Source organism: Nycticebus coucang, chromosome 15 (assembly GCF_027406575.1).
Source record: "Nycticebus coucang isolate mNycCou1 chromosome 15, mNycCou1.pri, whole genome shotgun sequence".
NCBI classification, from domain to species: Eukaryota; Metazoa; Chordata; class Mammalia; order Primates; family Lorisidae; genus Nycticebus; species Nycticebus coucang.
This window is the reverse complement of record NC_069794.1, coordinates 61082544-61096093: the sequence shown is the minus strand read 5'-3', so window position 1 is coordinate 61096093 and position 13550 is coordinate 61082544. Positions and strand designations below refer to the sequence as shown.

Below are 13550 nucleotides of genomic sequence, written 5' to 3'. Positions count from 1 at the left end.
TATACCCTTGTAAGATGCACCGCTGGTGTAATCCCACCAATCCCCTTCCCTCTACCCCCCTCCCCTCTCCCTTTCCCCCTTCCCCCTATTCTTAGGTTGTAACTGGGTTATAGCTTTCATGTGCAAACCCTAAATTAGTTTCATAATAGGTCTGAGTACATTGGGTACTTTTTCTTCCATTCTTGAGATACTTTACTAAGAAGAATATGTTCCAGCTCCATCCATGTAAACATGAAAGAGGTAAAGTCTCCATCTTTCTTTAAGGCTGCATAATATTCCATGGTGTACATGTACCACAATTTATTAATCCATTCATGGATCGATGGGCACTTGGGATTCTTCCATGACTTAGCAATTATGAATTGAGCTTCAGTAAACATTCTGGTACAAATATCTTTCTTATGATGTGCTTTTTGGTCTTCTGGGTATATGCCCAGTAGAGGGATTACAGGATTGAATGGCAGATCTATTTTTAGATCTCTAAGTGTTCTCCATATCTCTTTCCAAAAGGAGTGTATTAATTTGCATTCCCACCAGCAGTGCAAAAGTGTTCCCTTTTCTCCACATCCACACCAACATCTCTGGTCTTGGGATTTTGTGATATAGGCTAGTCTCACTGGAGTTAGATGGTATCTCAAAGTAGTTTTGATTTGCATTTCTCTGATGATTAAAGATGATGAGCATTTTTTCATATGTCTGAAGGCCGCGCGCCTGTCTTCTTCAGAGAAGTTTCTCTTCAAATCCCTTGCCCAGCCTAAAATGGGATCCCTTGTTCTGTTCTTGCTAATGCGTTTGAGTTCTCTGTGGATTCTGGTTATTAAACCTTTGTCAGAGACATAACCTGCAAATATCTTCTCCCATTCTGAGGGCTGTTTGCTTGCTTTACTTACTGTGTTCTTGGCTGTGCAGAAGGTTTTTAGTTTGATCAAGTCCCAGTAGTGTATTTTTGAAGCAGCTTCAATTGCCTGGGGGGTCCTCCTCATAAAATACTTGCCCAGCCCGATTTCTTCAAGGGTTTTCCCTGTACTCTCTTCTAGTATTTTTATAGTTTCATGTCCTGAGTTCAAATGTTTGATCCAGTGAGAGTCTATCTTAGTTAATGGTGAAAGGTGTGGGTCCACTTTCAGTCTTCTACAGGTTGCCAGCCAGTTCACCCAGCACCATTTGTTAAATAGGGAATCTTTTCCCCACTGAATGTTTTTAATTGGCTTGTCAAAGATTAAATAACGGTAATAAGCTGGATTCATCTCTTTGTTCCTTATTCTGTTCCAGACATCTACTTCTCTATTTTTGTGCCAATACCATGCTGTTTTGATCACTATTGATTTGTAGTATAGTCTGAGGTCTGGTAGCGTAATTCCACCTGCTTTATTTCTGAGTAATGTCTTGGCTATTCAAGGTTTTTTCTGATTCCATATGAAACGAAGTATTGTTTTTTCAAGATCTTTAAAGTATGACAGTGGAGCTTAAATAGGGATTGCATTTAAATTATATATTGCTTTGGGTAGTATAGACATTTTAACAGTATTGATTCTTCCCAGCCATGAGCATGGTATGTTTTTCCATTTGTTAATATTTTCAGCTATTTCTTTTCTTAGAGTTTCATAGTTCTCTTTATAGAGATCTTTCACGTCCTTTGTTAGATAAATTCCCAAATATTTCATCTTCTTTGGCACTACTGTGAAGGGGATAGAGTCCTTAACTGTTTTTTTAATTTGACTGTTGTTGGTATATATAAAGGCTACCGATTTATGAATGTTGACTTTGTAACCTGAGACGCTGCTGTATTCCTTGATCACTTCTAAGAGTTTTGTAGTAGAGTCCCTAGTGTTTTCCAGATATACAATCATATCATCTGCGAAGAGCGAAAGTTTGATCTCTTCTGACCCTATATGGATACCCTTGATCACCTTTTCTTCCCTAATTGCAGTGGCTAAAACTTCCATTACAATGTTAAAAAGCAATGGAGACAATAGGCAGCCTTGTCTGGTTCCTGATCTGAGTGGAAATGATTCCAGTTTAACTCCATTCAATATGATATTGGCTGTGGGTTTGCTGTAGATGGTCTCTATCAGTTTAAGAAATGTCCCTTCTATACCGATTTTCTTAAGTGTTCTGATCATGAAGGGATGCTGGATATTATCAAAAGCTTTTTCTGCATCAATTGAGAGAATCATATGGTCTTTGTTTTTTAATTTGTTTATGTGCTGGATTACATTTATAGATTTATGTATATTGAACCAGCCTTGAGACCCTGGGATAAAACCGACTTGGTCATGATGTATAATTTGTTTGATGTGTTGCTGGATTCTGTTTATTAGGATCTTGTTGAATATTTTTGCATCTATATTCATTAGTGATATCGGTCTATAATTTTATTTTCTTGTTTGGTCTTTTCTTGGTTTGGGGATCAGGGTAATGTTTGCTTCATAGAACGTGTTGGGTAGTCTTCCTTCTTTTTCTACCTTTTGGAACAGGTTGAGTACCTTTTGGAACAGGTACTAATTCCTCTTTAAAGGTTTGGTAGAATTCAGACGTGAAACTATCTGTTCCCGGGCTTTTTTTTTTTAGGGAGGTTTTGTATGGTTGATGCTATTTCAGAACTTGATATGGGTCTGTTCAACATTTCCACTTGATTCTGGCTAAGTCTTGGAAGGTGATGTGCTTCCAAGTATTGGTCAATTTCCTTCAGATTTTCATATTTCTGAGAATAAATTTTCTTGTAATATTCATTAAGGATTTTTTGATTTCTGAGGAGTCTGTTATTTCATCTTTGTTGTTTCTGATTGATGAGATTAGAGATTTTACTCTTTTTTTCCTGATTAGGTTGGCCAAAGGTTTATCTATTTTATTGACCTTTTCGAAAAACCAGCTTTTTGATTTATTGATCTGTTGTATTATTCTTTTGTTTTCAATTTCATTCAGTTCTGCTCTAATTTTGGTTATTTCTTTTCTTCTACTGGGTTTGGGGTTGGAATGTTCTTCCTTTTCTAGTTCCTTGAGATGTCCCATTAAGTTGTTAACTTCCTCTCTTTCCGTTCTCTTGAGTAAGGCTTGTAGTGCAATAAATTTCCCTCTTAGAACTGCCTTTGCGGTGTCCCAGAGGTTCTGATAGTTCGTGTCTTCATTGTTGTTTTGTTCCAAAAAATTGGCGATTTCTTTCTTAATCTCATCTCTGACCCAGGTATCATTCAGCATAAGGTTATTTAACTTCCATGTTTTTGTCATACGCATAGAATTCTGAGAATGCTTTGAAGAACCATTTCTAATGCTGTAGAAAAATCAAATATGTACATTGCACTTCTGTGAAGCACGTTTTCTTCTCTGTTAAGAGGGCATCTGCAGTTTACTCTACCACTGGTCAGCGCACAGACTGTGAACACTGTGTGGTTCCCATCTGGATGGGTTGTGATGGGTCGGACGAATTGAAATTTGTTTGTTTTTCAATTTTCATTTTTCTACCTAATGGAATTTTCCTGAGAATATTTTTTCTTATGCTTTTCTTATTTAAATGTGGGTCTGCCATTGGCAGATGGGAAGTTAATAAATTATGTCAGTGAAAAACTGCAGAAAATTCCTTTAATTGTTACAAGAACTTTTTTTTCTTTAGGTTAGAACTTCAGACATGGTTCATAATTTCCCATGAATTGATACTGTTTTCTGTACAGTGTCTGTGTGTGTGAGACAGAGCGTAAGCAGAAGTGCCTTCTTCACCTATTATCGGATATTTCCTTTTTTTTTTTTTTTAAGATAGGGTCTCACTCTGTTGCTCTGAGTGGTAGAGTGCCATGGCATCATAGCTCACAGCAACCTCAAACTCCTGGGCTCAAGTGATCTTCTTGTCTCAGCCTCCCGAGTAGCTGGGATCACAGGTACCTGCCACAACACCTGGCTGTTTTTTGAGATTGCATCTTGCTTTTGCTCAGACCTTCTGAGCTCAGGCAATCCACCTGCCTTGCTCCCCCAGAGGGCTAGGATTACAGGTGTGAGCCATGTGCTCAGCCTGGATATTTCTGTTTACTAGATAACCTGTATACTGAATGCTTTTTAGTCTGTGATTTGCTGCTTATACTTCTACAAAGAGCATCTACTTTAAATAATTCATATTGTATTAAGATCTAAAATTAGTGGTAATTTGTTACAGCAGCAATGGAAAATGCACAGACTTTAAAGTATGGGGTGAAAGTGGGATTCAAGGGACACACATACAGTTGTTGTTTGACTTTTTTTTTTTTTTTTGACCTCAAGTTAAATTTGTTATTTGGACATTTTAAAGAATGAGTATGTGACACTTATGTTAAAATTAAAATAACAAAACTGCACCGATGTTCGAGACCAGCCTGAGCAAACTGCACCAAGGACACTTTTTTTTTTTTTTGCCAGTTTTTGGCCGGGCTGGGTTTGAACCTACCACCTCTGGCCTATGGGGCTGCACCCTACTCCTTTGAGCCACAGGCACCACCCACACTTTTTTAAATAAGATGCTAAAATTGGGGGCCGGTTCCCTCTGTTGTTTCACTGCCTCAAATCATTCAGTGATTCCCTATCTTCAGGGATGAACTCAAATGTCTTAGCTAAGCACAAAGCCCTTTCTGTTCTCTGCTTCTCTCTTCCCCTATTCTGTTTTTCTGTCTCCCCCTGATTCTCTCCCCCAGCCCCGATTCCCCCCCCATATTCTCTCCTCCCATATTCTCTCCTCCCAGATTGTCTCCCCTCACCCCAACCTCCAGACTATGTCTCTCTCTCTCAATCTGCCTCTCCAGTCCTCTCTAGAGGACTGGCCTCAAGTCTAAATCTTTACTCCTGCAAGTGTAGTCCATGGACATGACTTGGGAGCTTATAGGGATGGAGACCAACCTCAGCCCTTCTGAATGAGGGCCTGCATTTAACACAATCCATGGGGGATTTTATGTACATGTTCACGTCTGCGGGGCAAAGGTCTACAGTTCTAGCAATATCCTATCTTACTACTGTGAGCCCTTGGTGCATTTTGGTTGTTTTAATTTTCACACAAGTGTCACATGCTCATTCTTCAAAAAGTCCAAATAACAAATTAGACTTGAGGTCAAAAAAAGTCCAATAAAAATTATATGTGTGCCCCTTAAACCCCAGATCCATCCCATATTTAAAGTTGTATTTTCCATTGCTGCTATAACAAATTACCACTAATTTTGTGTCTTAATATAACATAAATTTATTGTCTCAATATTTCTGGAGGTTAGACACACACAATGAATGTAAGATGCTAAAATCAGGGTGTTAGGAGGGCCGGTTCCTTCTGGAGGCTCTGGGGACATCTGCTTCTTACCTCTCCAGCTTCTCTTGGCTGCTGGCATTTCCTCAGCTCCTTGGCGCATGGCTCCCTCACTCCAATCTCTGCTCCTGCCTCACAACATCTTCTGCCCTCTCTGGCCTTCTCTCCTTCTTCTTATAAAGACCCTACTGATCACAAAGGCCACCTGGATAAGCCAAGCTACTGTTCCTATGTCAGGATCCCTAGTTTCTGCACGGTTCCTTTTGCCACATAAAGTAACATACCACTGCAAGAGATTAGGATGGGCATCTTTGGGGAGGACCGCTCTTTAGCATCACCACAATTCTAGTTGTTCTGAGTCATTAGCTCTGAATTTCTAACCTCTATTGCTATTTCTTGATCAATCAATTTTAGACCTCATTAACTCCTTTCTTCCCCCTCATTCTTCTAGTCTTTCAGGCTTTCCTTATGAGGACTACATATTTTCTTATGCATGAGAACATATTTCTGCATTTTCTTAGTTTTCGTTGAACATTTGATTGTCTTCCTTCAGCTTTTGGGACTGTTCTACAAAATGCGTCTTGATGCAAATTTCCACACCATTTTCCTGTCTGCCCTCTGGCCTGTGCCTGTCAGACATCTTGTTAAGTCTGTTCCCCTTTCCTCCTCCATTTCTCTTATCTCCTGGTACAACCTGTACTGGTTGTTCTTCAGGCCTGCTTAAGCGGCTGTTGTTCAAGGACATCCTTGCACACACGGCTTTCAACATCCTCTGCATATTGGATTTACCTGGGGAGCTTTAAAAATCACTGATACTTGGTCTGTATACCCAGAAATCCTGCTGGATTGTAGCCTGGGCTGGGGGTGGTGGTTGTTTAAAACTCCCCAGATGGTTCTAATGTGTAGTCAAGGTTGAGAATCACTGTTTTAAAGTCGTCTTGGGAATTGCTTAATTACTCCCCGATGTTGAGTTCCCTGATTTCTAGGTCTCATGCCTTCCATTTTCTGGCTTTATTTCTTTGTTTGGGTAGAGCATGTTACTAGTAGCTTTCTGAGAGTAGATGTATGAGATGTAATCGTGTTTGGGCCCAAGACAGTCTGAAACTGTCTTTATGTAGCCCTCATGTTTTGGTTGCATGTGTATTGTTGATGATCTCAAATTGGAAATAATTTTCCTTCCAAATTTTGATGGCATTGTTCATTGAGCCTTGTCTCCTGAGAAACCCAAGTGCATGTGAATTTCAGGCCTCAGAAGAGGGTTTTTCCCTCCTTTCTCTAGAAAAATATTTCAATATCTTCTTTGGTATTCTGCAATGGTGTAACTTAGAATGAGGATCTTTTTTTATTCATTTTCAGTCTGGAAGTTCATCTCTAGTTCTAGATGATTTTATTGCTATTTCTTTGATTTGTTTCCTCTTCACTTTTCTCTTTATGGAATTTTTATTATTCAACTCCGAGGCTGCCTCCATTTCTCTTTTAACTTGTTTCTTTTAAATATTTTTCTCTTCTAATTTATCTTTGACTACCTTTCTTCTACTTTTTGGAATATTTTCTTGACTTTATCTCCTTGAATATCTTACTGATTTGGGGTTTCTTGGGGAGGCAAGGGAGGTGTTTTCTTTTAATTTTCAAGAATACCTTTTTTTCTTTTCCTCTGTTGCTCTTAAAAGATATATCACCTCATACCTTTAGAGGAAGCAGGGCAGGGAGCAGAAAAAAACTTCAAAGGAGGGTGCTGAGAGGCTCACTGGTTCAGGTGCAGGATTTTATAGAATTATTCTGTTCCCAGCCTGGCATTTGACCCCTGCTGCCTTCTGGGCATGGTGTGCCTGGTTTGGTTTATCCAGAGAATGCAGTTTTCATTTCCTGTCGGTGCTGGGTGAGTGAGCACGTGCTTTTGCGGGGCAGGAGTGGGTACCTGGGGGTGACTCTGTTGAGTCATGCTCATTATTCCTTTCCTTTCACCTCTGCACCACCCATCTGTCTTCCCAATAGCTGGTGTCTCCATTTCATGGCCCTTCCGTTGCTCTGTGGAGGAAATTGTTTACCTGTGGGTGTCCTCTAACCCCTTGCCAGCTAGTCTTCAAAGTTGCTCTTTCCTTCTCTATGTCACCTCCCATTTCTTTATCCACTTTGTCGCCACAGATTTTCCTCTGTGATTACAGATGTCTGTTGGCTTTTAAAGATACGGTTTGTGTTCGTTTCATTTTCTCCTCTGCTTAGAGTAATTTTTCAGAGAAGGGAGCAGAAGCATCTTTACCATGTGGAAAGAAGTTAATGCTTATCCCAGGTAGAATTGTGTGTCTCTCTCATCCTCTCACCCCCCCTTACCAATTTATATATAGAGGCCCTAACCCCTAGAACATCAGAATGTGACCTTGTTTGGTGATAGGGTCTTTATGGAAGTAATAAATTACATTGAGGTCCTTAGAGTGGGCTCATATCCAAAGGGAAAAACAGCATTATAAAATGGGGTGACAACATGTCTTCCATACAGGGAAGATGATGTGAAGAGACACAGTGAAGAGGGCCATCTACAAGTCTTCCTGGTCCTCCGAGGGAACAAATCCTGCGGACACCTTGATTTTAGACTTCCAGCCTTCAGAACCACAAGACAGTAAATTTCTGCTCTTTCAGCCATGTGGTGCTTTGCTATGGCGACCCTCACAAACTCATCTAGGGCTATTTTTCATCTGTTCGAATGATGCCCTCTTAGTCTGATTGCTGCTCTTTGAAACACAACTTAGCCACACCCACTATGGGAAGGTGTCCTGGATCCAGTTTGATTAAATGTCCTCCTTTTTGGCTTCCTCTATCAGAACACCTATCACTCTGTGCTTTAAGTGTTAAGAATCTTGTCTGACTTCCCCATTAGTCTATAAATGTGTGCGGTCTTGGATCATTTCTTGACACAGTACCTGCACATACGAGTGAAGTGGGTGAATGTAGTGACTTAGAAACTTCTGGCATGCAGAACTAAGAAAATCAGTGATCAAAAATATTTCCCCTCCCTATTATTTTTGAACAGTAACTTCCTCTCCTTCCTGGGGATCACAGCTGGGTAAGCAAGCATAGCATCGCAAATGACTTTAAATTTCTCAGAGTTAAGTTGCCAGGTGGCTTCCCAGGTTCTGTGGTCCTCTTAGAATCTTGTAAGTCTAATAACCATTCTTCCTCCTGAGTCAAAAACTAGGATCTGTATTCTTATAAAATAATAACAAGGTGGTACGTTTCAAAGGAAGGTATTTAAATAGAATTTAGGTACTTTGCTCGAGTCATAATATTTGCTTTAACTATATATTTTACATTGACTTTGAATCTCTTAAACAGAAGCTATCTCCTTTCTTTCCTTCCTTCCTCCCTTGGTATTCTATGGAATATTTCTGATGGAGACTAACCACCTTTACATATTCTTCTTAGTAAAGTATCTCAAGAATGGAAGAAAAAGTACCCAATGTACTCAGCCCTACTATGAAACTAATTTAGGATTTTCACATGAAAGTTATAACCCAGTTACAACCTAAGAATAGGGGGAAGGGGGACAGGGAGGGGAGGGAGGGGGTAGGTAGATATAGGGAAGGGGATTGGTGGGATTACACCAGCAGTGCATCTTACAAGGGTATATGTGAAACTTGGTAAATGCGGAATGTAAGTGTCTTGGCACAGTAACTGAGAGAATGCCAGGAAGGCTATGTTAACCAGTGTGATGAAAGTGTGTCAAACGCTCTGTGAAGCTAGTGAATGATGCCCCATGATCATATCAGTGTACACAGCTATGATTTAACAACAACAACAAAAAAAAGTTATCAAAAAACCACTTCTACCTTCAATGTCTCTCCAGAGTCCCTTTGTGGTTAGGATGTAGAGAAGAGAAAGTCACAGGATGTGTATCTCCCTGTTTAACCTAGAGGAGTTTGGATATATAAGGGCTTTCTGAACACTCGCAGCTCTACTATTCTAATACTGCCATAGATGATATAATTCTGAAAGCTTCTCTCTTTTTCTGGAAAGTAGCTCTTACTGCTTGATGGTATATGTGTTTTTATTGTTACAGAAATGGAGGAATGAATTAAATGCTTGAGAAAAATTATATTAAAGGGAAAGGGAGAAACAGCTTACATAAGCTTTATGGATTGAGTACAGAGAACCAGACCTAAAATATGTCGCCTGCTGCCATCATGCCACTAGGAGTTTTATGAGCTCAGTGGAATGTCCTAAGCATTAGCTTAGCAGGCTAGACTCTCTGCCTTACAATGGCTGGGCCAGAAAATCAATCTGAGGAAAAGAAAAATATATGACAAACAGAAAACTTGAACTATCAAAAATTTCAGAATTGATGGTCATTACACCAGAATGTAGAACCCTGACGTGGTGGGTCAGAGAGACTGTTCTGTCACATGTGCTGGCTCTCCTATGGCTTCTGTGCTACTGACTTTGTTTTCCTTCTCAGAATAGAAATAAGCTTCATACAGATTAGGGATGCAAAGACTTAGAAAGCAATGCATCTTTGAAATTATATAGTATCAATCACCAGTTGACACATTTAATAGGCTACCATAAATGAGCCATAGACATGTGTTTCCAAAGACAGTGCTTGTTTTTAATATTGACCGACCAGCTAGTTGGAACATTTTTGGAAATATCTTTAACTTTCCACTAGAAGGAATAAACTATATTGGTTATCTCTGAGGGGATATTTTTAAAGCTTAATTAAACATTTAGCTCATCTTTTAAAATGTGCTGAATGATTGTCCTTCTAGTACCCTTGTTTTTGTATATCCTAAGGGACATCTTCAGACATACGCGTTAATCACTTGGTGAACAAGTGTGTGTGGAGACCTCACGGTAGTGCTGTGCACAGGCTGAGTTACGGGCACCATGTCCCTTGGTAGGCAGACCTGGTGTACTGTGGAGGAACTTCTTCATGTAAAGTTTTCTTTTTCTCTCCCTCACCTTCACCTTTACAGGCCAGAAGCCAGGCTTATAAGGATTCTCTAAAGGAGGAAGAAAACCAAAAATTGCAAAAGATGAAGGAGGAACAACGTTGGAAGGTATTTACCGGACTCTGCTAGCTATTGACAGTGGTTTGCATGAGGTACCAAGGTAATTTGGAAAAGTTTCTGAACGAAAGTACTTGGATACCTAAAAATCCTGAAAATTAACACAAGTGTTCATAATAAAAGGTGAGTTTTGAGTTTAAGAGTGTGGTAGTGGCTCCTTCCAGTCAAAACTTTCACGGTACTTGGCTTTACCGGGGGTCATGGTACATCTGCCATACTTGGTGCCAGTAGTTGTTAAAGATGATACAGCACACATGGACTTCTCACCTGCAAAACACAGCATGACTGACATCAAACCAAAGGTGTATGACATTACAGAGGATTTCACATACCTCTGGCTGGAAATGTTAGAAGGCTTAACAAAGAAAGTAGTCATGCAAAGTTATGAAACTGGTTTAAATATTCACCTAAAAATAAACACGTATAGTAAAATACACATATAGCAAGACATTAAGATATGCTATACATATGGACAAATATGCAAGGCATTTCCAAATATTTTGAGCAATAGAAAATACAATGAATGCAGAGCTTCCAAAGAAAAGGGCTTAAAGGATAATTCTCATTATGATGTGAAATCCTGGTATCCTACTGTACCATATTCAGTGCAATGGTCAGATAGGCACAGGTCCTCTGTATAAGATGAGAATGATGAGAAAGGTCAGAAAGACCAAGGGTTAGCTCCAAGATATTTCATTTCAGATCATTGAAATAAGCAAAATAGCCAGGTACGATGGCTCATACTTATAATCCCAGCAGTTTGGGAGGCCTGGCTGGGAGGATTGCTTGAGGTCAGGAGATCTAGACAAGCCTGGGCAACATAATGAGACCCCATCTCTAAACCAAATGATACAAATGAGGCAAGTATGGTGCACACACCTGGGGACCCAGCTATTCAGGAGCTTGAGCCAGGAGGATTGCTTGAGCCAGGAGTTAGAGGATGTAGTGAGCTACGACAGTGACCCTGTACCCCTGCCTGGGCAGCCTATCTTGAAATAAATAAATAAAATAATGATCTGCAGTTAATTGAATTATTTATCTTCCCTATCATTTTTATTTTCTAACATTTCCTGTTCCCAAATTGGTTATTGATAGATCCTGTCATTATTTCTTCTAGAATCTTTCAAACCTACTTCAATTACACAATTAAGGAGAATTTTAACCCCCATTTTGATTTCCTTGATTTGGTTTAATTCTTTTTTCCTTATATCTTTGTCTCACAAGGGAACTTTTATACAATCGTGTATAAAAATCTCACTGCAAAGTGGACTGCTGGTATTCATGGCACCCCTTGACCCTTTTTTTTTTTTGGTTTCTCTTCTTTCTTTTTAGAGAGAAGGTCTTGTTCCCTCTGTCACGTAGGTTGGAGTGCAGTGACCTGTTCATAGTTTTACTGTAGCCTCAAACCTCTGGGCTCAAGAGATCCTCCTGTCTCAGCCTCCTAAGTAGCTGGGACTACAAGCATGTGCCACTATGCCTGAGTAAATTTTAAATTTTTTTGCTGAAATGGGGGTCATCTTATATTCCTTAGGCTGGAATATATCCTTTAGGTATATTCCTGGCCTCATGCAGTCCTCTCATGTGAACCTCCCAAAGTTCTGGGATTTTAGCTGTGAGCCACTATGCCTGGTCTATTTTGACCCTTCTGAGTGCCACCCTCCTCCTAACAGTGGCGCTCTCCTTCCTAGCTCACAGTTTGACCCAGCATGCAGTATACCAGGCTGTGTCACTAGGCCATTTTGTGCACAGTAAGAAGTCATTAAATCATTAGAAATTAATGTGAGCTGCAGATTTAGTTAAGTTACTATGTAAGCAATGAACTATGGTAAACATGTTTATTTCTTTAGTGGCTTTTAAAAAACAAGAATCTTTTGTTGGACCAAGTCCTTATCTTGAAATCTACAATTAAATATACAATGTTATCTAATAGTGAGATTCTAGTAATTAGCAAGTAGAAGCTAAATCTGGTATATTCCTGTGTTGTATTTTCAATAATGTCTGTCCAATGACAAAAGCACTATTCTGTTTCCATGAGCTATTAAATTAATATCCAGCTTTAAGGTACTTAAGACACTAAGGTGAATGGTGTGAAGTCAATTATAGATATGATTTATTTTAAAATTCTAATAGATTTTAAACAGTGTTTTATAAAGTTTGCATTTGGAGCATGAAAACTATTAAAAGGATATTTCACAAAGAATGCTTAACAAATTGGAAAATCAAATATGGGGTTTAATTTTCATGTTGAAGAATAAAAATTAAGTATTTTTACTTAATCTTGTTTTTGTTCTGGAGTTAGGTAAATATTGATACATATTTTCTGGTTACTGATGGAACATATTTTAAATTTATGTTCTTTTCTGTAGCTTTCAGTAAAATAGGTTTATATACAATTTTATCCTTAGGGACTTTAATAACAGTGGACTACATTAAGGATATTAGCCCATCTGGTCTACTTTACTTTTGCCTCTTCCTCTATTTGTCTAATCTATTATTATCAGGAAATGTCCACTGAAGGCATTTTCTGATTTGTAGACTCTTTCATTCCTTATCACTTTAATTATTTACCTTTAAGAAGAGGATCAAATTTATGGTAAGAAGATACAGAAAATAGCATATTTATATCATTGTGTCTATTCATGTGTTTATTTATTCCATTCATTTAACATATGTTTGTTGAATGCCAGCTAACTTATAGGTAGATAATCAGGGTAAGTTGAGGTGACAGCACATTTATTTTGTTCTGTGTCTCTCTGACTTTCACAATTACTCTGGGGACAATAGGTTCTTCCCTAAGTTTAACCTCTTAATATTTTACATTGGATTCACTTGCCTCTTCTAGAAACTTCTAATTTCCTGTTTTTTTCTACACCTTCAATAAACTCTTTTCCATTGGCTGCTTTTCTCTTTTGTCAATAAACATGCTGTCTCTTGCTCTTCTAAAATAAACCAACTAAACCCCTTCCTTAATTCTGCTATCCTCAGAGAGACTTTTTTTTTTTTTTAGTTTCTACCAAATTTAATTTAAAAAGCAGTAATCTTACTATCAGCCCTTCTTTATTACCCACTTTATCCTTAATTCTTTATGATCTGGTTTATAGTCACAAATGCTGTTACTGAAATTGCTCTCTAAAGGTAAAATCCCTTCTGAACATACAATTCACTTTTTGCAATCCCTGTCTCCCTGTGACACTGTAACACTATCTAAGACCACTTTAAAAGTTTCCTTTTCTGGC

General features: G+C 38.8%; 1 protein-coding gene across 1 annotated transcript in view; it reads left to right on the top strand.

The window, feature by feature from the left end:
* EPSTI1 (epithelial stromal interaction 1) overlaps nucleotides 1-13550 on the top strand; it is a 138529-nt gene that overhangs the window by 86353 nt on the left and 38626 nt on the right. The window contains exon 8 of the mRNA XM_053563781.1: nucleotides 10222-10305. Coding sequence (XP_053419756.1) covers nucleotides 10222-10305 — 84 coding nt within the window. The remainder of the gene's footprint in view (nucleotides 1-10221; nucleotides 10306-13550) is intronic.